The sequence below is a fragment of the Diachasma alloeum genome, unplaced genomic scaffold, assembly GCF_001412515.2.
Source record: "Diachasma alloeum isolate Michigan unplaced genomic scaffold, Dall2.0 Dall_scaffold_02535, whole genome shotgun sequence".
NCBI classification, from domain to species: domain Eukaryota; kingdom Metazoa; phylum Arthropoda; class Insecta; order Hymenoptera; family Braconidae; genus Diachasma; species Diachasma alloeum.
Genome location: NW_021682254.1, coordinates 77,376 through 102,775, shown reverse-complemented (window position 1 = coordinate 102,775; position 25,400 = coordinate 77,376). Strand labels below are relative to the sequence as shown.

The 25,400-nt window shown below is 36.6% G+C and overlaps 2 protein-coding genes across 2 annotated transcripts in view; one reads left to right on the top strand and one right to left on the bottom strand.

Annotated features, from left to right (window-relative positions):
* The first annotated feature begins 301 nt into the window (after positions 1 to 301).
* On the top strand, positions 302 to 17,639 carry LOC107046861 (cyclic AMP-responsive element-binding protein 3-like protein 1). Its single transcript, XM_015269583.1, has 5 exons — positions 302 to 874; positions 7,029 to 7,476; positions 9,551 to 9,819; positions 10,925 to 11,465; positions 16,206 to 17,639. Exons 1-5 carry the CDS (start codon positions 749 to 751, stop codon positions 16,616 to 16,618), a joined length of 1,797 nt encoding a protein of 598 aa, XP_015125069.1. The 5' UTR covers positions 302 to 748; the 3' UTR covers positions 16,619 to 17,639.
* A 3,065-nt stretch (positions 17,640 to 20,704) lies between these two features.
* The window catches only part of LOC107046859 (dynein beta chain, ciliary-like), a 57,077-nt gene continuing 52,381 nt past the window's right edge, over positions 20,705 to 25,400 (bottom strand). Inside the window, exons 52-57 of the mRNA XM_015269581.1 lie at positions 24,960 to 25,241; positions 24,666 to 24,872; positions 23,102 to 23,435; positions 21,441 to 21,727; positions 21,210 to 21,383; positions 20,705 to 21,148 (exon numbers count right to left, since the gene is read on the bottom strand). Coding sequence (XP_015125067.1) covers positions 20,705 to 21,148; positions 21,210 to 21,383; positions 21,441 to 21,727; positions 23,102 to 23,435; positions 24,666 to 24,872; positions 24,960 to 25,241 — 1,728 coding nt within the window. The remainder of the gene's footprint in view (positions 21,149 to 21,209; positions 21,384 to 21,440; positions 21,728 to 23,101; positions 23,436 to 24,665; positions 24,873 to 24,959; positions 25,242 to 25,400) is intronic.

Here is a 25,400-nt window from a genome sequence, read left to right as displayed (position 1 = left end):
TTCCCTCGCAGAAAACGCAATAACCGAAAATACTCTGACAATGTCTCACCATGCCGAACCCCATCTGCCGTCCCCTCCCGCGATCGATCCCCTGATGCAATCCGGGAAAAACATTAACAATCCTCATCGCTCTCTCAAAAACCCGCGCCGAATCTCCCGTGACAGCCGCGCCAATCGCCAGCCGCGGCAGCCCCCACCCCCGTGCGGCCGAGCCAATCGAACACCTCCAAATCTCCTGGCTTGGCGTCCCCTCTGACGCGTTTATTGCCACGCTGGCATTCCCCTACCAGCATGCGTTCTATTTTGTCATTCGCAAGTGGATGACCAAAGTGTCCACCTCGCAAGTGACCAGTTCCCGTAATTGAATAATCCATCGTAACCTCCTCGCCCAAATGTCTCGATAAAAATTGGGCAATTGTTGCCCGAAAAAATCGGACTGTGAACTCATTCGGTCTGGGTACTCCCCAAAAAAAAAAACCATGAAGTGCTCCGAAACCGGTTGAGTGCCTATCACTTTTGGGGTGGGGCGAGTGAGCACACAAGCTGCTCTGAGAATCCATGCACTAAACTCGTTATTGGACTCATCGTGCCGATTGTGACGCATGTGTCTCCGTGTTTTTCCCCGCTGCTTTATTATTTCTAACGTCCTCCTCCCTTATTTTATCTTATTCATGGAACTTGTGAGTGATGCGCAGTGCCTAGTGAAATAAACTCATTCACACTGTCACATTGGAATTAAACTGTCAGGATGACGTCTACGTCTCCGGAGATGACCCTCATGCAGTATCTGTTCGATCGGGACGACCCGATGCTCAAGGAAAACATCAAGGACGATGTACTAATGAAGGAAAGCTGCGTTAATGAGACTATCGCGGTGAGTAATCGAGCATTTGTAATGGGCTTCTCACTCAAAAAGACATTTCGAAGGCCTCCCCGGAGACTAAATAAAATTAATAAAATGGGAAAGCTCATTTTAATGATTTATCATTGAGCATCGTGGGTTATTCAATCGCTCAGGAATTCTTGCACCGTTAAAAAATGCCTAGTAGTACCGTTACTCGCGGACTGTTTGCTTCTGCCGGGCAAATGACCGCACACCTGTGAGGGCTCATGATTTCGGGAGGTGAATGCCTATTTATAAATCAAAAGCTAACGACCACCCGATTTGTCAAATTCGGGGGAAAATTTGGGCGTCAACACGTGCACTTCAACCGCTTTTTTTCGTTTCGTTTGAGGACAAAAATTTTATCGAGAGACTGGAGATGAAAACTGGAAATGAATAAAAACCACCGGTTTTATGAATTTTTTATTGATGGATTTTCGTGATTGGAAGAGAAGAAATAATGCGGGGATTTCGGTCAAGAGTCATTAAATCGGTGTTGGGGATTTTCCTTGAGCCAAACACTGAGATGAGTTTCCTTGAATACCTAAATAACATATGGTACGAGGGATCCACAATGGGGAGTCGCAGTAGTCGATTTTTTAAACTAGAAAAATTGCGTATTTGAAATTCATTTCATTCTGATAGGACGGGCTGGGGCAGAATGGACACTTTTGTCGTTTTTTCGATGTTCATACCTCGGGAATAAATTTATCAGTTGAGGGAGGGGGTGTACTTTCCATTGAAGAAGAAAAATTGATCCATTTAATTGAAAATAGAGGGATTTATCGATATTTGAAGAGGAGTCACAAGTGTCCGTTTTACCCCACTTGTCCCCCGTGCCCATCGGAAATGACTTTATGGAGTCGATTGCGACAGGAATTGTACCCGAGGGTTTCGCAAGCACCGAAGAATTGGTTAATTGAGGCAATGAGGATAATGTATTTAGTGAGGAATGAGTTTTGTGCGGTTTATTCAATGATTTTTGAAGTAACATATGGAACAGCACGTGCCGGCATCGCTGCTATCGCGCACCGCCATGATGGATGCGGGATTTATCATGCACTTGTGTTTCAACAATTGTTCTATCTCACATGAGACTTTAGCATTGTGACTTTCACCTCGATTTCACTGCTGAATGGGAGACTATTAGTGGGCTCAGGATGATGAACTCGTTATTTTCGCATTTTAGTTGCGAAGATAATGTGTTTAATGGGGGTTTGGACATTGTGCTTTATGTGGGAATATGGAAACTCTGGTTGAGTGTCTCTCGGGGTGTTTATTGCTTTCGAATGGAAGTATTGTGAGCGTTTAATTTGCACATTCTCTGATTTTGAGTGGAAATTATGAGGAGTTGTCGAAAGCGTAAAAATATGACATTCGGTAATTAGGTGGCTGAAGGAGCTCCGAAACGTCTGAAATTTCGTCGGATTATAAGTCTTAATGAGGACTAACTCTGTGCAAAATTTCAGCCCGATCGATCTAATGGTTTTCTCTTTTATAAAAAGGAGATGTCACACGTTTATTCCTAAATTTTGGAAAGAGAAATCGTTGGTAATTTTGTTGATCATTTTGATGTTACTAATTGTGCTGATGTTCGTGTTAGAGATTTGCAACGGAACATGTACAATTCAGCAGCGAAGTGGTAAAACGGTACAAGTCAATTTTGACTATTGACCAGTTTTCAATGAATATCTCGAAATCTACGGGAGGCAGCTAAATTTTTGTCATAACCTTTTTTTTAGGGCCGATTGAGAGCTACAAAAAATGTTATTACAGAAATTTCGCTATCTTCCTTAGATTCCGAAATATTCCTCAAAAACTCAACTGGGAGATAAGTCGACTTGAATCACTTTAACACTTCGCTACTGAATTGAAGTGTTCATGGATTTGGAGGACTTTTTCAAGAACTTTTAATAGAAGTTTCCATAGATTTCTCTCGAAAATCCTTCGCTTTCCAGCGCAAATTTTCGTAGCTTTTGGCGTATTTTCTATTGATTCTCGATGGAAATTTCTGTCTCTTTGGAATAAAAAAAATATGGATTTTTAATAGAAGTTTGCATCACTTCCCACGAATTTCCCCTTAGTAATATTTCTCTATAGAAATCCGTATAGGTGAAAGAACATATTTATTCCAATCAATTTACAATAATAATGTGATGAGTCATATAAAATGTAACAAATTGCCTCTTCGATCTCGTTTTAGAAAAAGCGATTCGTTTCTAAATCATTTTCCACTAGTGACCGATTTCGATTTTTTTGTTTTCGAAATAATAGCTTCGACGCCTTATATCTGAATCAATCAAAACATACACCCGTCCATACAAAGTTTTCGAGATATTCTCGTTTTTTTCATAATAAAGTCTGTAATCACTGTAGCTTGTGCAAAAGTCAAGATATCAATTTGAAATTTGGACAGAAGCTTCCTCTCATGATAACAACAGGTCGTACTGAAGATGGGTTCAATCGCATCAGTAGTTTCGGAGATTCAACTTTTTCTGAAAATATTTTATCCGATCAACCATAAAAAAATATATAATATGATAATATAAATTAACATCATATGATAGTATAATATAATATAAAAATATAAATTTGTCAAATTTATCAAGAATATATGAAAAATGTATACAAACCATATGTGTTCTATATTTTTTTGGTATAAATTTGGTCAATTTCAGATATTTTTTTTATAATTTTTTACGTGTTGGATTTCATTTTTCATTTTTTCAAAATATTCGTTTCGGTGCCTTTTATCCAAATCCATCAAAACACATGCACTCGTTCATACAAAGTTCTCGAGATATTCCCGTTTTTCTGTTTTTTCATAAAAAAAATATCAAAAAATGTATAAAAAATATATATAATAATGATAATATAAATTAACATCATATGATAATATAATATAAAAATATAAATTTGTCAAATTTATCAAGAATATATAAAAAATGCATACAAACTATATGTGTTCTCTATTTCTTTGGTCTAAATTTGGTCAATTTCAGATATTTTTAAAATAATTTTTTACGTGTTGGATTTCATTTTTCATTTTTTCAAAATATTCGTTTCGCTGACTTTTATCCAAATCCATCAAAACACATGCACTCGTTCATCCAAAGTTCTCGAGATATTGCCGTTTTTCTGTTTTTTCATAAAAAAAATTTGTGATCACTCCAGCCTGGGCAATAATCGAGATATCAACTTGTTTTCGGTGATATTATTGGAGAGTGAGATTATGGTTGAATGAGCAAAGCTGTACGGCTGCAGTGTTAATCTGAAAATATCTGAACTGGTTATCGAATGGTCGTTTCTTATAAATATCCCTTACAATGTTAGCCTTACATACGAGTCCGGGTGCCCCCGGGACGCAGGTCAAAAACCTGTTTTTATGGGGTCTCTCGTTTTCGGGCAATCATCGGGGTGATTGTAAGTCACTAATACACTGCATTTTCGAGTTGTGGTAGGGGCGCCAGACTTTCCCATTACATTATTGAATATGAGGGACGACTGTCTCCGTTCCATAACGATTTGTGGGGGGCAAATGGTTGACTCGTCTGGGGTAATTGATGCTCAGAAGTTATTACGAAATTTTGTTGTGAATACAACAGGAAACAACTTGAATAAAATGTGAGAAGAGGACAGCCACGACGAAATTTCATAGAAAAACTTGACGAATTCGATAGGAAATTTTGTGAGATTTTTTACGATCAATGAGTTTTAATCCGAATGTTAATATAAACCAATGGAATTATTTAAAAAATGGAAATGTATTAACAATGAAGTCTATAGAATTTTCTGAACTTTAATTTTGTATTTTTATATTTTTAATCAACTTCTATTAAAAGTTCTAGTAGTTTTTGGCCGATTCTATCGAAGAATTCCACAGCTTTAATGCGCCGATAGAATGAATTCTATAGAGAAATCGTATTCTTTTTTTTCCATTGAATATTTACCATTAAATATTTTTGTTGGAAAAGACGCGCAGATAAACTACGAAATTACAATCAAATGAGCCGAAAATTGACAGAAAATTGGTAAAATTAATAAAATTGCATTTTTTCGAAAGAATACTTATATTTCCTTAGGGAAATGAACGTGCATCCACGAAATAGATGAAATATCTTAGAAAACTTTCATTTCGTTTTTATAAACAACATGTGCCTATTGGAATTCTTCCCCCTCGTCTTCTCAATTCACTGAATTTGGGGCAGACATTCGGCCATTGATTCAACGTGCAGCTAATATAGTAACTGTAGCACGAGTGAAAGAGATGAATTCGAGAAAGAGAGAATTGAAGAGAAAGATGAATTTACCAGATTGGGGGGAACCGCTGCACAATCTCTTTTGCCTTCACCAGCGGAATCTCTCCGCTGAGAAGACATCGATCGATTGTAGACTAAATATGCCGGAGGGTTTATTCAGGTCTCAAATTCTGAAGCAACAAATATTGAGGAAAAACATCTAGGTCTTAAAAGATAATTTGTCCACGTGGTTTTATCATTGCTTGAACAGATGAAAATTTCGTCGAGCCCGTTTTTGTGAGGCTTTCTTAAACAATACGAGTTATGCATACAAAGAACAAATATTCTGGTTGCCAGTGTGATAAGAATGGCTTCTATTGAAATTTCTCTGAGAATCAGGGGGAAAATTAAATTTTTTTAAGGCTGATATAGCGCCTAAAAAACTCTTGGGCTATTTTAGAAAGTCTGAAGAGGATTTCCCGCGAAAAAATTGCTCGAACTACTTGGATATCCTTAAATCTAGGCACTTTGCTTCTGCATGGAGAGACATATTCATTAAAAATTATCAGAAAGAAACGTAAAAAACGTAATCTGCGAGCGAAGCAAAATTCAGTAAAATGTATGAGTCAGAACTGAAATTTGACGTTTCGTCACATAAACTCTATTATGCGTTCTGTAAAAATTGCTCACCCGTCCGATGACGATGAAATGAAAAATTACCGAACCCTCGACGTGATAATAACCCGCCAGTTTAATAAAAATTCTTAAACATCCAAGAATTTTTGTGTTCTGAGCCATAATAAGTAATGAAATTTCTGTGAGGTTTGACTACTTTCAAGAATTCACTGAACGTTACAGATTTTTTCCTTCGATTCCTACAAAAACTTACTGAAAACAATTCTCGCTTACGGATTACGTGAACAGTTCCATAATTTTTATTGAATATTTCTCTCCGTGTGGGATCCGGTACTTCGGGGTCTTAAAATAAGAACCGGTGGGTACCGAAATTAAGAACCCAAAGGCTCTCAAAATAAAAACCTTGAGATTCTTAATTTGACATCTCTCTGTGCAGGCAAATTGAAATTTTCCGGTCGAGTTTTTTAATCGTAAATATTCTTGACCATATTTTTACGCGATAAAGATAAGATTGTACATATCGCACAGCTGCCGTTCCAATTCCCCGCGCCACGAACGGTTTATCGCTGTTTCAGGTACTACTCGTTCGTTGTCATCGCCGAAAATATATTTTTGTACTTTCGGGAATTTGGGTTAATTTGGAGCGAAGGAAAGTCGTGTTTTCTGGTCGCACACATGAACATATGCATATCATGACTTTGAATAATAAAATGTGGTTGTTATCATTGAAAATATAGATTAGTCATCGCTGCTGTATGATATTTGTTCTTCCTTAGTTTATTCAGTTTTGTATTGTTATTATGTTGCAAATGGTTATTTTCTACATTCTCAATTTCAATTTTAAAGACCTCGGAAAAACTTTCAAAATTTGCACTGAATTTTTCATTTCATTTTATTTTTTTCTCATATATAAAAAGACAAATTACAGAATCAAATTAAATACACATAAAGTTTGATAGTGAAATTAATACTGTACGCCATTCAACTTAATATGCGTGACGGAAGGCGTTATAAATATTATTAGACTACCTATTCTCTCTAAATGACTTGATAATAGACATTTTCAATTTTTTTTCATGATTTCGTTGTTTTTGGTTGATTTTGAATTGCTTTATTCATTTTGTAATTTATTTATTCATTCCTTCGATTATATTATTCATTATTCTTCATTTACCAGACAGATATATTTCTTGTAATATCATCGCTTACTTCATTCAAATAAAATGTTTAATTCCATAATCATCAACAACTCGGTCGATTCACGATTACAGGCCGAAGAATGGATGACATCAAACACAGACGATCTGTTCGGCTCGATCTTCAACATGGACGACCAATTCAACCTGATCGACAATGATCTTGAGACAATACCGTCGTCATCCTCGGACAGTGGCCTCTCCAGCGCTCTCAGTCTCTCCTGCGAGCAGCAGTTGAGCCCCCTGTTACCTATCGATGATGATCAGGTTGAAATTGGCAATGACAGCATCAGCAGTCCCCCAAATTACACAGAATTCGACTCTCTCGGGAGTCCGAACGACTCCATGGGTAGCATCGACAGCCCCGTCAGGTCCGTCATGAGTTCCAATTTGGGCTCACCGGGCACTGACATCAATGAAGAAATGGAATTCGAGCCGATGCTAACGGTCGTTGATTCCGGCGCTGTGGAGAACCCGGAAATGACCATGCCGGTTATAAAACAGGAACCCATGGCTGACTTGGGTGAGTGTTTTATTAGATGAAAATTCTTGAAAGGGGGTGTCGAAACCTGAATTTTTGGGCGATTCAGGTGGGATCAGAATAAGATTTTATCATCCAAAAATGTTGACGTGATGTTGTCCTTCAAAATCTTTTAAAGTCTTAAAGTAATACTTTACTTTGAAAGTTTACAGGTTTCAAAATAAGATCTTCAAGTGTCTTAATTTGAAGCCTGAACGTCTGAAAGACTTTGGAAGGTTTTAATTTGAGATGTTCGAAGTCTGTTGAGACTTTTGAAGATGTCAATTTGAGACTTTCATAGACTCAAATTGTTCAACATTGTTTAGAGTCATTGTTGAGTTTCGAGCGTTTGAGAACAAATGTTAGATTCGTATTCTTAAATTACTACTGTTGGGCATTCACAGAGTCTATTCTGTAATCTTTGGTCTAGTCAGTGGAGATGTTCAGCACAATTTCAGGTCATTTCACCCGTCCATTTTAAATTGCAATGTGAATTTTTGAGTTTAATATGATATCATGTACATTATAAATGGTTTAGTACTTTGTACACAATATCACAAGTTTACAGTTACTCAGACTGGAATAGACGTATACCAGCTATACTATTCTTTCTCAATAAATACATAGTAATAATAAAATTGAGACTTTTGAATGCCTCGAGGTAAGACTTTGCGAACTCAAACTGAAGTTTTTCTTCAAGTTGAATTCTGCGTCTTTCAACTCGAGACTGTACTTCTCAGTTTGAGACTTTTAAAGGTCTTAATTTGACATCATAAGTCTCAGAATGAAGCTTCTTTTCTTTTGCTGTTCTTTTTTCTTGAACATCAAAATAAAAAGAAGTTTGCAACACCCTTTCGGTGAAATTTCTGAATAATAATAGAGCTGAAAAGTCGAATTATATTCATGTAATAGTCCAAATGGAGTCAAAAAGCCCGACGTGTCGGGCATCAGTGACATGAATGTGTTATTTTCACCCGATAGAATGTAAACAACATTAAAAATGATAAGATTACATCCGTAAAAGATTAGATATTGATAAATATCTAATGACAATGAGAGCAATCATCCCCAAAATCCCCTATCAATCAGTACAACAGGCCTTGAAAACCACAGAACTTGCACTGAGAACAAATTAGTTCTGCCGAAAAATTATATGTTCCCCTGATGAGATCTTTTGTCGTGTTGAATCAATTTACTTCTGGACAAAAAGAAAGTTTCTACCTAAACATGATAACTTTGGTAGTAGTAATTGTTCTCGTGAGACATTTATATGTCTTTCGGGTAAATACATTCGTTCTACAGAGAATTATATGAGGCTCTGGTTTTATCAAGTGAATGTTATTGAGTAGTATATATCTTTGTCCAATAAACACTTATAATTTCCACGGGACAAATGATAATTCCAAGAGGAAACTACGATTTTCTTGCCGAAAACTGTGTTATTGGGAAAACTAAATAATTTCGAGGGGACATTTTTTTTGGGAAAAAATATTTTTTCCTCGTCAATGTATTTTTTCTATGGTATAAACCTATGGAGTTCTCTAAGATCAAATGATTGGCGTACAATGGATTATATTTTTCCTGCCATTCTTCTAGGGATATTTCTGATGATCACGACAAAACTTAATTTTTATGAAAGATGTTAAATTTCCTTTTATCAGGTTGGTTGATTTCCCTCAAGTAAATCTGCTCAACTGTTTTTGGCAGAGTTCATTTTTTCCTTTATTAACTCCATTGATTGCTGATGATGAAGGAAGGGATGTACTTTTCTCACTTCTGAGATCGAAGTGAACCAGTCTTCCAAATTATATTCATAGGATAATGACAATACTCAATTTTTGCATCAGCGATAATTGAGACATTCATCTGTATTACCAAAAATCAGGACAAACAGAGCTCAAGCGAACACAATCGCGTAGGTCGTCTCTCTAAAGTATGTCAGTACGCGTCATCTCCAGGATGACGTAATCTTTAATGAACTTTGCACGAACGAGTGAAGGCGAGAACCCTAACTGATGATCCATCCCCCAATGTTCGATGCCAACACAATATTTGACTGTTTTTCCTCAATTTTCAGATGCTCCACTTACACAACAAATGATAAAACAAGAGCCAACAGTTACTATTCGCAATGCTGGAAACGGCAAAAGAAATATCCGACAATTGATTCGTGTAACGCCGTCTGGTGCTGGTAATCATCCACGGTCTATCCTCCTACCAGTTAGTCTCAAAGATATGAAAGAAGTACGTGCGATTAAGATTATCAATGCAACGCAGGCCAGGAATCTGAAGAATTTTAAAATCAGTCATATCAATCAGGGGAATGTTATCAGCAAAGCTATTCCTGTAAGTTCTATTCATTTATGGGTTTATGAACATTTTTTAATGTAATAAATGGCACATTAATCGTGACGGTGGATCTGACACAACTGAGAACTAATGAAATTAACTAATTAACTGACTGACTAACTAATTCACTAAGGACTGAGGGTTGTTTGGTGATTTATTCATTGTCAACAAAACAAAGAATGCTAAAGTGGTCAACATGAGCAGAAGTGTATTAAAAGCATTTTACAATTTTAATAAATTTTGTTCCTGACGAAATAGTTCGTCTTCGCGAAATGTTTCATTTGGAAAACATTCGTTTTTTGTTATCTAGTTTACGAAATGAAAATTATAGTACATGGTTAGAAAAAAAATGGAATTCCATGGAAAGTTGAGTAGCTTTTCTTAGAAGAGTTGTAATGAATTCGATTTTATTGAAGATTCAAGAATATTCCACATTTTTGGGCGGCAGGAAAACTGGTATTCTCTACCTTACTTGAATTTTCTAAGAACGTGTAAATATTTAGTACCAAATTACGCTCAATTTTCAATTAATAAAACATTCTGAAATATATTCATCTGAATTTTGTTGTCAATTGTCATAAAATTGTGAATTTTCCTTCAAGGAATTACTTGAAATGTTATGGACAGTTGAGTAGAAATTTTCACAAAAGTGACATTGAATTCGATTTTCCGGAAAACTCATAAAAATTTCCCATTTCGAACGTCAAGAACACAGGAATTCTCAAACTCACTTGAATTTTCAAAGAAAACAAATATTCAGTACCAAATTGCGCTGAATTTTTCAGACTTTATTCCATTCTGATGGGATAATTACACTGAAATTCCCAGTGTCTATTGATTTTTCCATAAAAATGTGACTTTTCAATGCTGGAATTCCTTGAAATTTCAGTAAAACAATACCCTTCTCAAAATTTTCAAGAATAGTACCAGAAATTCGAGCCAAAAATGTTCACCAATGTAAACTCGATTAACACTGCACCTTCTGAAATGTCTAGACTCCAGTGTGTTTCATTAATTCGTGTTGAGAGACGTCCGAAAATGTGGCCCCCTCAATCCCCTCGCAAATATCCCCTCAATAATCCCATAATAAATCAATCTCCAGATGAACGTGAAGCAAGAAGACACAAGCCTCGACAAAAGTGTGACTTCAGACGACGAGACATGCGAGCCAGGCTCCGGATATCCTCCCTTAAAACTCAACGCCGAGGAGAAACGTCTCCTCCAAAAGGAGGGAATAACCCTGCCAACGCATTACCCACTGACAAAGCCAGAGGAACGCGAGTTGAAGAGAATTCGTCGTAAAATTCGCAACAAGATCTCCGCGCAGGACTCGCGCAAACGGAAAAAGGAGTACGTTGATGGGCTTGAGGATCGTGTTAAGCAGTGCACAGAGGAGAATATGACTCTTCTCAAGCGTATAAAGGCACTGCAGACACAGAATCAGAGCCTAGCGGGCCAACTCAAGCGATTGCAGGCGCTCATTCAAAAGGGTAACAAAAGTGCTCAACCGGCAACCTGCCTCATGGTACTGCTACTGTCATTGGCTCTCGTTGCTGTTCCAAATCTTCGGCCACATTCTAGTAACAACACCAGCGAGCTGGCGAGGGAACAGGAGCAACCTGAGAAAATGCCACCACTCGCCGGTAAGAAGTCTTACATGAACAGTCTCGATAATTATTGTTATGGGATTAAGGGGTTTGCACGTAATCGAGAAGTTCTGGGGCCATTTGACTTTTTGTTTCTTTCGAAGTGGGTTTTCGTTGAAGGGTCAGACCAGCGTTTTTGAAAGATTGGAGTTTTATGAGGGAATTGGTGAAAACTTCGGTTTTAGGGATATCCAAGTACTTTAGCTATTTTTTTCTGATGTGGAATGCTTTTCTACTTTTGTAGTAGACGGTCAAAGCTCATTTGAAACCCTTTGACCTCGAGTTCCCGGATATTTTACAATGATTTTATTATTTAAACTGCAACCGTTATAAAACATTTTTAAAAGTGAGTAAAATTAGAGAGCTTAATCAATAGACGTCTTCATCTTCAAGCGATGTTGATTAATCCAGGAATCAGGGATTTTTGGAGAAATGAAAACACTATTATTTAATTGTCAAGGATGCGACGTTTGGCTGAATATAGTTTAGCTTCATGAGGCTCTGTAAAGAAATAAAAAACAAACATGTTAAAAATTGCAATGAAATTCCCGAAGTAATGAATAATCACATCACAAATGTAGGAGGCATTGCACATAACCCCAGAAATTCTCCCTCTTAAGAATTAAATCTGAAATGTAATAAATTAATTAATTTAGAATTTTTTCTGGAAATCTATCGGGACTAACTTCTGGGTGGTATTTATTGTCTTGGGACATGCCTAAAGCTGATTCATTCAGTGAAAATGAGTAAAATATGAAGACAATTCAGGAGAACACATTCTTGAATTGTCTGGCATCCAAAATTCGGCTCAATTTTCTATTGGATATTTATGTTCGATTGAAAGGTCAAGCAAAGATGTGAAATACTACTTGATAGTCTCTGAATCCGCTTGAGGTCCCAGTGAAAACTTGAAAATTTATTGGCCTTTCCCTCCTACATTGGACATTGGGTTCAGGGAGAAAATTGATATGAGATTGTCCATAAAATTCCTTTTTCTCTAATACAATCTCGGATTTTTAGAAATTTATGTGGCAGCTACAATTGGATGTTCAGTGTTCTGAAAAAATATCACATCCAATTGAATTTTCAATAGAGCAAAAGTTCCTCGAATTCTCAGAATTTCCGATGGTTAATATTACATGGAAACTTCCAAAAATTAATTGATCTTCTAGTAACAACGAGTATGAAAATTGGATGAGCATTAAACGTTAAAAATTTCGCGATTTCTCATGTAGGCAAAAATTCTATGGAACAACCTAGCGAATTCACTAGAAAATTCTATTAGATTTCTATCGAACTTTCAATTAGTTGTTGGCTGATTCTCTTAACAAATTCAGCAGCTTACCTGCTGCTTTTTTTATAGAAATGTTCAATCAAAAATATTTTAATGAAACAATCAATAGAATTCTTTTTTTTGTACAACTTATTCTATCCAGATATTTCCTATCGAAATTCATCGGCTTAAATTGGAGTGAAAACAACTTGAAAAATTTATATCGAGGAATTTCTATAGGAAATGTCTCAGTAAAAAAATTTGACTAGAAAGATGGAATTCTACTGATTTTTTTCTATAGAATAATTTTTATTACACATTCGGCACGAAAAGAGCTGTAACCCTGCAAAATTCTTAAACAAAATCCGCCAAAAACTAATAGAATTTCCATTCGAAATTTTTATCAAATTCACTAGATGTTTTTATGAATTTTTTTTGTTCGTGTTAATTTGAAATTTCAGCAATTATTTTCTAACAGTTGGGGAAAACAGCAAAGTTTTCATGAGGACCTGCATCATGTACCATTTTCAAGATTTTTCCTCTGACCTTCAAGTTGAATTAATTTATTCAAGATTACTACGACTCCCTAGTGCTTTCTCCATTTCTCCCGTTGAATTTCTTCGATTCATCATTTAAAATGCAGTTTGAAATCATTCAGTTGAAGAGTGATCCATCATAACTGTATTCCTACGCGTGTCGGCTCGCGTTGGTGGGTCGCAATGGGACATTGACCTCGCGAAGATTGTGAAAGGCCCATGGCTTCTCTTGTCTTCCATTTTTTTCATTCTGTTTCTTTGACTTCCTTCGCTCCTTTCACATCCTACGGTTCAGTTAATTCGTTGCTTTGTTTTGTGATGGCCATATCACAGGAAAAATGTGGAAATAGGATGGTATATTCACCTGACAGTGTTATCACTCATGACGGTAAATAGAGTTGAAAAAACATGCAGAATTCGTTATAATGAATTTCAATAACACCAAATCGAATATTCCCACGAAATTCTCGACGCAGCAGTGACGAATAAATTTGTTTGTCCTCGAGATCCGATGAGAGGCCAATAACATTAATATTTCCCAACGAAAGTTGACTAATGAAATTCTTTCCCGATGAATTTATCGCTGACGATGCAAACTTGAACCTTGAAAAATTGTCGTGCTTCAATTCCATATCCATGATTTAAAAATAAAACACAGCACATTGAACTTTTTTTCCTTGATCAGATTTTTATTCAGCGATACATCATATATTCGCAATATTTCCATTATTCACGTTTAAAAAAGCAGGTATATAACAAAATTTATCGAAAAATGATAATTCATGCGTGAACTTGAGTGACGCGATACAGTATTTTTTTTGAGTGTAGAATGGCAGGAAAAATTATGTCAGTCACTTGCTAATAGCTTTCAATTAATGTTTATCTCTAGAAAACAGGTTTTTCTTGGGATTATCGCCATGTTTTTCGTAGATAATGGTCATAATATTCCCCAGCTATTGAAAAATATTTGAACTGTCTGTACTACACAGTTTAGGAGATAATAAATAATGAAATGCGGGCTTCTAGCACGCGAGGCATAGGCTAAGCCGTAGCTATGATGGAGAAAACGGTTTTACGACGTTTTTAAAAAAGGAATCCGTCGTAGATTGATAAATTCCGAGTACGGTGAATTTTTGTTAAATTTTCTAGTACATACTTCCTGCGATATTCAACTCTGAAAAATGGAAATCGTGAAATCGTTTCTTATCTGATTCAAATAATTAATTAACAAATTTCTTATTTGGTTCAAACAGTTATTCTTGCCTTCATAAAAAACACGAAGATAGAAAAATTCAGTAACTTATGAGAATGCAAAAATAATAAGTCATTTAGAATTTTTTCCGGAAATACATAGGCTAACTTGTGGTATTGTCTTGGGATATACCATAAATCATTATCAATTAGGAAATTTTCATCTTTGTGATTTTCCAAAGTCATATCCTCTGAAAGTTTACTCCCAGCATTGCATGCATAATACAGTGAGGATACAATACTCGACTTGAAGGCTGACAGATAGAAAATTGTCTTCAACCCGGACAGCCGGAAATTTGGAGAGACTGTCCCTGAATGATTAATTTAAAAAAAGTCACTCAACTACTTTCTACCTGGCCATGAGCCCTGGATCTCGTTTTTCCATCTGAAATGCATGGCTTCAAGAAGTCTTTCGACCTCAATCCCTCGAGTTCGCTCGCTAATACTCATTATATATCTCTAGAAAAATAACTGAGGAGTAGAAGTCAGAGCTATAAGAACGAGAGGCTTTGAACATTTTTGTGCAATTGCACTTTATCCGATATCATATGATGAATTTATCAGAAGAGAGCGAAACGGAACTAAATGTATCAAAAATTAAGAATAACACTTGTGGGTTCTCTCCTAACTCGTTCTTTCACTTGATTTCATTAACATCTCCCTCATTGTTACAACATAATGAAAATTCATGCGTACACTGAGAGAAAAACGACAAATTTCTCAAACAAGTCTTACTTGTGCCAAGAAAATAGTTTTTTGAAAATTATCAAAAAAGGATTTTTTTCTGCCAAACATGGAGAGATTGCGCCGGAATGAAAAATTTTCGTCGCAAAAATAGATTTAGTAGTTCAAAAAAAATTGCATTCTCTGTACACGCAAGGAATGTCACTTCTAGGACTACTCCTTCATTATTCGATACTCCCATACGTATTTTGCTCCCAAAAAATCTTTGTTTTATGCGGAACAAGGGACAGTAGTTTTTCGTTTCGGCTGTCTAATAATCACAGACAAGAAATGAACCCTTAAATGAAACAATAATAATGATATGATAGCAATCTTGTGACTTAGGGATAAAATATTTGTTGATAAATTTTCCTCTATATGAGATATTTTCATCCTGAGAAGGCACCGTCTGGTGTGAATTATCCGCCTCTTGAGCCAAATATTTCGTTGCTGTCGAAAGCAGAACAATTATTCATGTTTGAGACTTTCAAATTCGAACCAAACAAATTTTTTTTTGACAATTTTCAACTAGCGATTTTATTGGCCCAGACAAGACTTGTTTGACAACGTGTTTGTTTTTCTCTCAGTGTAGTATATTCTGTACAATGATGCGTTCGTTTGATGTTACATATTCAACGCGTGCTTCCCTTTGCAAAGTCTCCTACTACTACATGATTGAAGTGTTAAAAAAGCGAGCGGATATCTTAAGAGAGCGTGAGGATGAATGGAAGAATGATTAAATGATTAATTGACAAGAATATATGACATCAAACGAACACATCATTGTACAGAATATACTACAGAAATAAAGCTAGCTTGTTATTTCTATATACTACTGTACCCATCATATGGGATCTCTGAATCTCGTGAAATAAACTATACATATTCCTCAGGAATAGTAACGACCAATCGATTTTAATTATCTTCACCAACTAAACGCCGATTTAATTCCAGGTCGCTCAAGAAGCCTTCTCTTCACAAAACAACTGATGGACGAAGAGCTACAACAGTACGGCGAACTACTAGAAGAAGTTGAGGGTCTACTAGACCACGATTACAGCCCTGTTGTGCAAGTTCCGCTCTACAAACGACCGCGCTACGACGACGATCAGCCTAGCAAGTACACAACTAGCATGAGTCACGTGGGCGGAACGCTCAATCAAAAAACCGAATTTTCGGACAGTAAATTGAGTAAGAAGTACATTGAACCACCGCTGGATGACGTATGGCCACCACCAAAGCCCGGGGTAGAGCCAGGCGCTCGAGTTGTGGATAAACTCGAGGCGTTGACGAATGAATTGAAGATCAATATATCAGACGCTGAAGGCACCAGAACTGTTCTTCTGAAGGTACCTCAGGAGCAGTGAGAGTCAAAATTCATTATTTTTTGTTTCATCCTCACAATTACTTACTTTTTCGGAGCATAAAATAATTTTTACGTAGGTACTATTTACGGTTTAAGGGGAATCGCACTGAAATTTCAAATTCGCAGGTGACTTTATCTATCGGGCTGATGCGTTTACTAATTTTTTTGGGTTTTTATGCGAAAAATATGCAAACATTAGGTTTTGATTTCTTTTTCATTGATAGAATCTTCAAAACTATCCTCACGACGCAATTCTCTGAATTTATTGTTGGATTTAATTAAATAGTAATTCAGGATCAATCGAAGAGGCGCATTTATTGAACGTTCTTCAGAATCAATCATGGTACAATGATGAATCACACATGAAGTTATTCCCTGACATTAGAGAATGACAATCAACTTTCTTTTATTTTACAAAAGAGGGGAAGATGGTAGACTAAATCATTCGAGTCGGTAAAAATACGCATAATATTCTGTTGGGTAAATGTATCTATGCTCGTTCAGATGTCGCCAATCATCACATTTTAATCATTTTGACAGTCCCAAGAGTCTATCAAGAGTGAAGTACGGTTGGTGTTATTATTTTAGTTAATAAGAAAATTTGTCAACACTAATGAACAGTGATTCATTGAATAATCAGGGAGAAAAATCCCATTCACATCAAGTGGTGCTATGACAGAGTGAATTCTTAAAACATAAGTTAAGAAGCTCACAATTTTAAAATGTTGATATCTCCATGATAATAGTAAAATGGGATTAAACATCACGAGACGAGGATTGGGACATGTGTTAAACGTGCATGGAGACAAATGAGCAAGCGTAGAAACATGGGATTTTCCACGTTTATGGATTATTTATTAAAAGATAGTAATTATCATGATTAATATGAGTGAATTCTAAATCTGAAGTTTCTACTTTTTGATACCTCGTTTAAAACATCACACCTTTTCATCATTTTCAAGTGAAACTAAATATTCACTGCCAAATTCCGTGAATATTCTCAAAATTTTCCTGATTTTTCATCAATTTTCCTGGAAAAATTAAACAGAAATTTTTGTTTGCCACGGATTTTTCCATGAAATTATGAATTTTCAATGACACAATTCCTTGAAATTTCAGTGGTAAATTCTTAACAATACAAACTCATCACCGCAATAGATGAAGACACCATCAATTCCGAAATTTCAGTGCGATCTCTCCTTAACGCACACTGAGTAATGAAACTACTCATCAACTCCGACGAATCATTGTTCATTGAAATGTTTCATTGATATTTGACCCCTCGAAAGCCCTTGGTTCGAGACGGTTTTTAATGTTTTGAGAATTCAATTAATATCAATAATTGATAACAGGATGATTTATTATACGAATTAACATTAAGTAATTTTATGGATAATTGTCGTTACCCCAATTGTTGGGCCCATTGTACATATGAAAAACTCGGTATATCGTGATGATAGATTTAAGGGATTTTAACAGAGTGATAATGATTATTGAGGGGAGAATACCTATTGCAGATTCAATGTTTAACATTTTGAATGGAGTCTATAAGATGACATAATAAATGCAGTGACATACGAGTTTTAGGAGATTCTTTTCGATTGCGTTGGGTTGTCATGCGCACGTGAAGTACCGGGTGAATAATTCACTTGAATCACTCATGAATTATGAGAATATAGAGAATTATTTACAATAATGAAATCTATGATTCAGCACTAATTAATTATATCGCAATTGTACGCATAAGAGCTGTGTGAATGAGGGCTTATGATGTGTATAAATGCCTAAAGACTGTCGATAAAGATGAAGAAAAATGTTTTGTGAAAGCATGTAGGAATGATTTACTTATTCATTGACAAAGAGAATTTATTCCGTACTAAGTTTATATGAATCCATTCTTATTTTTGCGTTGTACATGCCTCTCTGGGTGTTGCATCCCCGAGAGAGAGAGCGATAATAACAGAAATATATGTTTGTAAATAAATATATTGATGAAAGAGTTTAAATGTTTTGGTCGTGGTGGAAAGTAACTGTGCTTACGGGTAGGGGTAGGCCAGTGATGAACTGGGCTGGAATAGTTGGAGTGGAATTGTTTTCTGAGGACAATTGGGTGAATTTTTTCTTGCCTTGGGAATTATGAACGTACCATTCGTCAGACATGTTCATCGAGTAAATCTACTATTGGAACATTCCTTCAGCTTATGCGACGTATGATAGAATGGAGTTCTATTTTTACACATAGTTTATCAAATGATGATTATTATTTCTCACTTATTGTTTGTGTAATATATGACAGTTGTAGAGTTCTTATTGAATAAAAGTTCAAGATTATGTGAAAATCCATTGCTTTTCGTTCGATATTTATCCTTCTCCGCTCACCGGACGCAAGAAAAGGAGAGTTTTTATTGAATTTGTCTCTCCGTGGGTAAGTCTCCTGTTTCAAGATTGAACCATTTTCCGTCTCAAATTTGTCAATTTCGGCTTTAATTTGTTCGTCGTAAGAATTTTTAAGTAACAGAATTGCATGGTTAATTAAAAATAAAATATGCCTTCAAGTTAATATTCCATCAAGAATAATATAACGAGGAATAATGATTAATGACTGAATTAAATACGAAAATTGAAAAGCCCGTTTTAAGCTCAAGGAGTTGACTTTGAAGTAGAAAATTCACAGTCTAATCAGACAAAAAATCTTGTCGACGACTGCAGCGTATCGAGCCAATAAAATGAATATTCGTGCATGAAATTCCACAAATTCGATTTGAACATCGACATTCGATAACTGAGGAAACTTCCGGGCATTCGTACTCCATGCCAACAAATGAGAAATCTCTCGTGTTCGCACCAGACCTCGATCATGAAGTAATCCGGAGAGAAAAGCGCATGCACATCGCGCGGAGCCTTTAACATTGAGCGACTCCCAGTGGATAATAATATACATGCAGAGTTATTCGGGATCAATATCACTGCAACAAAGTGGAGACTGGGGAGCTGGTTTTGCATTGAAAACCAGAGTTGAAAACCAGAGTTTATAAGCGATGTCAGACAAGATATGAATGTTTTTTCGGGCTCAAATGAAAGAGCGGGTCGAGAAATGGCGTGCGAGGGCCTCTAAATATGACAAATGTCTCTAAAGATGATATCTGTTTTCAATTGAAAAGCAGAGTTGTGACTACATTGTCCAGTGGAGTCTGGGAGTCTTCCCTGCTTCAAAACCATCTTTAGAGGCATCAGCACGCCATTTCTCGACCCAGAAGAAATCGCCAGCAATTTCCAACAGGGTGAAGGCTCAGCCGTTGACTCAAAATCAAACATTGAAATCTTTCTTTTAAAATTCCATTAATTACTTTTCGATAAAATTATATAAATTCACAGCGAGTTTATTTGCATTTTCAATTTTATTAAACCATTCAATGATATTAGATTGATGTCTCAATTCAAATGAGACTGCGCTACGCAGTGTTAATTCAAAAGAGTCTACTTGGGATACATATGGGTGTAATTAACAGTGGACACCCGATGGAATCGCGGACCTTGTGCGACGATCATTTGCGCTATAGTGGGACACATGGCGCAATCCATAATTAATATTGACTGCAAATAAAACGAATGCAATTTCTACTCTACCGATGCTGTTTGGCCGACTGCAAGGATGGTGGACAGATGTGGTTATGGACATTTTTTTTTAAGTACAGTTGTTCCCTTAGACTTTTCACAAGTCCATGTACAATCGTGGAAGTATGAACGGAGCCCCCCCGAGGCTTTGGTAGCCAACACGCAGATTCAGCCCGATTTCTCCCAGTTACATATAATTCAACAGAAATTAGTGATTACAAAGATATTTTATAATTTTTTACGTTCACTGAAACTTTTAGCCCAAAATTGTTTGCAGTTAATTACAGCAAGTGTATGTTTTCAATATTTTAAATATTTCCAATAATTTTTAGCATTTTGTAATTTATTCATGCCCAAAATTAATGCTTTGTACATTAAATTGTGCATAGTTATCTCCTTTGATATCGAAACGAAGGTAAAATTCGTGTTCCCAGCAATTGTTAACAATATAAAAAAATTTACCAACTGCAATTTATATTTGCAATAATATAGCAACGCCAGCAAGCGTCCACTTGGTAGATTTCTCCTTAGTCTTCAAATTAAAAGTCCAGACATAAGTTGGCCCGCGGAACTTGGTCTTATAAACCGGGCACTCGTACATATTTCTCAGTTCTTGTTTGTCCTGAGTGATAGCCCTGATGTAGACCACAGGGACTTGCGGAAACAACTCCTTCAATTTGGACTCGGCAATAGCCCCCACTTGTGTGTCCCATCGTGCCCCCTCCATGTACAAACTGTTGATATAAGCACCTTCCCGCGGTGGAGCTGTAAAATCCTCCCTCTGTTTTTTCGTAACTTCACAGTGCAAACACATTTTATCCAACGGCCATTGATTTTTCCGCGCCGTTTGCTGCATAATTGCAGTTAAGAACGACTGAGGGTTGAAGAATCCCCCGAGCCACACCGACGGTGGCAACTGCAACGAGACTCATGGTTAATTTATCACTCATAACGTGCACTTGACGTAAACCACTAACATTGAAATCCGAAGTCCAATTAGCCAATTCGGTGATTCTGTTTAGCAGGTCAACAAACCAACCAGTCAAGCCCAGACTCGAGGGATAAGCACGTTTCGTCCATGAGGGAGGCACATTATCCATAAATAAGTAGTTCTGCAGGTCCTCCATGTCGGCATTGATCGTTAGTTCTCCCTAGTGGTTGAATCCAATTACATTAATCAGTACTGAATAAACAAGGGAGGTGTTTACCTTCAATCCGAGATTCAATTCGTGGAGCGATCGTTTCAATTCGTTGCACAGTATATTCATTCTTTCGCACTCCTGAAAAGCCACTATCGTGAATGGTGTCAAGTCGTCGACTTTGCTCATGAACTCCTGGATATTGAATTCCTCAGGAAGTTTGTCGGCTAGGTCCTCAATTATCCCTTTGACCTTGTCCTCCCTTGAAAAACCACCACCGGATGCCTCGCCAGCGTCTCTCGGCTGCATCTCTAAAACGACTTTGAACAAATTCTCAGCCGTCGCAGTGAGAAAACCTGGGGTGAGCGTAATGTTCATGTTGTTAATGAAATTATTCAAATTTGAGGTTTTGTTCAAACGGTTTTTATTGCGGGCCTCGGGCCAGCCGAGTCGAATATTTTGACTTGAAAAGTCCGGGAGACGTTTTATAAAGATTATTAATCTTCTAAAAACAAATGGAAAATTTGGTCACAACATAGTAGAGATATTTTTGCTCATAATTTGGCAATTTGCTTTCGAATTAACTCTGTTTTTTAAAATTCTTATTTCACTATTCTCTTTTTTTACTTCTTCATGTCATAGTACTATTATCAATTGAAATGTCATGATTATTTCCATTTTGTTGACAATTTTTTAAGTGATCGTTGAAAAATTGATTTTTGGAAAAATATCAATTGTTTCGAATCTGTATGAAGAATTGAATTTTAATTGGTGTCAGTGAATAGAGATTATGAGAGTCTACACGCACGAAAAAATTAATAGAAAGACCTATAGCGAATTCGTTAGACAATTCTATTGAAAGATTTTCTATAAAATTTCCAAGAGTCAAATTTTTTAAGGATGTTCGACACCCTTTTAGCCAAAATTGACGTTGTTTTCATTTTTCTGGCAAATTATCGATGGGAGTGACGTGAAAAAATATAACGATTTTGTGGTTTGTCATTCTTTAATGGCTCACGAAGTTGCGTAGTGGTGCGATAATTTTCATGCGTTTTTTCTACAGTTTTGTGATTCTTTTTAAAAGTTTAGAGAAAACGCAGGAAAATGTTCGCACCACCTTAAAATTTCGTCAGTCATTAAATAATGACAAAACGCAAAAACGTTATATTTTTTCACGTCAATTCCATCATAAGTTTGCCAGAAAAATTAAAAAAACGTGAATTTTGGCAGAAAGGGTGTAGAACATCCTTAAGTTTTTTGTTTGAGATTCTTGATGGAAAGACAAGAAAAATAAAATTTAAAAAACTTGGAAAATTTGAGCCGAAGAAATTCTATAAAAAATATCTCAATAGAATGAATTGTATAGAAAAATGAAATTACATCAACTTTTTCTATAAAATATTTTCTATTGAACATTTCAATAGAATTTCCGAAAAACTAATAGAAACGTTCAATAGAAGTCCAACAGAATTGACTAGGGAATTCGATAGCTGTATCTGTTGAAAATTCATGAAAAAATTCATGAAATTCGATTGATCCTTATAAGAAAACTTCGAAAAAAAATAGAGAAAACAGACCACCTACAAATTACAACTTAAATCTGAGCGATTACAAAGCTTCGGAAGCAAAAATAAATAAATGTGTATATTACACATCCCGTCAAATGTCACCCAGAGTACGTATCAATTATGATTATTACATGTTTAATGATTCTCTGACCGTTATCTCACCGATTTCGGCATTAGGATGGAGACCGTAGAGTATTGGGCTTTCGGGCGGGAGATAGTCATCTACATACTGGTGATAAGCAGCATAATTGGTATTTTGTGGCGCTAAGAAACCCGGAGCGATATAGAGATCGCCGTCGATAAGATCGGGCTGAAGATACTCGAGCAAATATGTTCGACAGAGACGACGATCCCAGTCGTCTGTTATGTGTCCACCGTACATTATTTCACCGAATAGGTAGCGGAGGTCCTCCCACGGTACTTTCGTGGTGCTCTCGAGGTAGTTGTGGAGGACGGAGACACTGATTGTGAGGTCGCCGACGTTGAATGGGTAGATCTGGAATTTTCGACTTTTTGGGGAATGTGCAATCTTTTGGGGAAACAGAGATAACGCGCGAAATTTTCGGGATAAGGGCGATGACTGGCGGAGATAACTGGAGAACAACACGGTTCGATAAGAGAACATGATTGCTCCGATGGGAGAATATTCTATAAATACCGGATTTTAGTCTGAATTTTTAATGGGAATGCGGGATCAGTGTCGAGAGCCCGGATCGATAGCAAATAATGAACCTGAAACGAGGGGAAGATTCTATTTAGGGGATTTTTAAAGGGGTGAGAGTCAAGGAATCACATGTGCACATGTTTTTCAAGCGCGAAAAAATTTGTACAGGAGTAAAAAATATTTGCACACCTCTGGATGTGTTTAAATCGTGGCAGTGTTTATTCACACGTTCCACGGTAACTTTGACCGTGGATATACGGGACGTTTTCCCGTGGATTCAAGGTAATTTCTACCGTGGATATATGGGGGATCGCGGACCCTCAACTTTTTCTTCTCAAATTAAATCTAGACAATGAACTAGCCACATCGAATCAATTGATAAGTGATATGCAGATAGTAGACTAGGAAATAATTTTCTCAATATTAATCCGTTGAATACAAATATCAGTTTAGATTGACGCAAATAAATGATGAAATAAATAGTTTTTAACATTTTATGTGAACGTTTTCTCAACAATATTCATATTTGTCTAATGGGGTTCGAGTGCATGAGTGGGTGCTGAAATATAGTGCAAATGATTCTAAGGATGATTTTTGAACCAGGGGAGACTCCTAAACCCCACAATAATGGAAAAATATCTCGATTTTTTTTTCATTTTTCCCATCGAAAAATCGTAATTTTTCGTCTGTGATTATTCTCGAGTCCACCAACAATCCCCCAATATCAGCTGCCATTCTATCACGCGGGGTTGCGTTTAGGGAGAAAAGGGAAGATTAAACACGTATAAATTAATTAGTTATCGATATTCATTCAGTAAAAATGAAAATTTAACCGAATTCGGGCGCAACGAGCGAGTTGTCTTATTTGAAACCCGCTGATCCCTATTTTTCTCCTCTCTATGGGCGCGCGTAGTGGGGGCATAGGGGTTCCCGGGATTCCAGTCTCCTACTGTCCCCAAGGTATCTTATACGAAGCCTATACTTTATTCCATTCTATAAAAAATCTCTGAATGAAACAGGTTTTATGTATCCTACACGATAATTTTTCATGTGAAAACTCACTCGATTCCAGCCCTGAGGTCCGAATTTTCGTCTCTCCGCAACGACAGCATGATAATAACACAGAGCAAAGAGAATACCTTTGAATTCCGACTCTTTGGAGCAAGACTCCAAAGTAGCCTGACTGAAATTGTCCAAAGCTTTGTGAATATTTGCGTGAATACCCGTAGGTGGTTCATTCGTTATCTTTATAGCGGACTCTAAAATTCCCTGTTGACGTAGAAAGCCATTTAAGACCCGATACAGTGAAATAATGAATGATCGAATCCACACTGGATTGGAAATATTTCGGTGTACCTGGGGTATTATTGATTCATGGGGATCCGGACTGGGTTCTGCACTGATGAATAAACGATACTCCACGTGTGGGTGTTCGGACAACTGTTCCATTTTCTTCTCTAAATTTGCCAACCAACTTTTCACGAGATGGATATTCTGGAGTATTACCCAGTGGCCCTCCGTTGCTGACACGTCCATCGATTCCTCAGCTACTGGCTCTTGGCCTTGGCCCAATGATACGTTGTGGAAGTTCTTTCGGTCGAATGTGAAGCCCAGTTGTTTTCCTAATTTTTCCACGTCCTTGAAGAATGTTTGTTTATTATTAGACACTGAGAAGAAAAATACTTTTGTCGGTGAGTCATTTTCCTGGGAGACGAATTTATTTTTTTAAGAGCGGATTTCTACAGGACAGTCATTCCCAGGTCATGTTTGTCAAAAAAAGTCAATAGATTTTTCGTT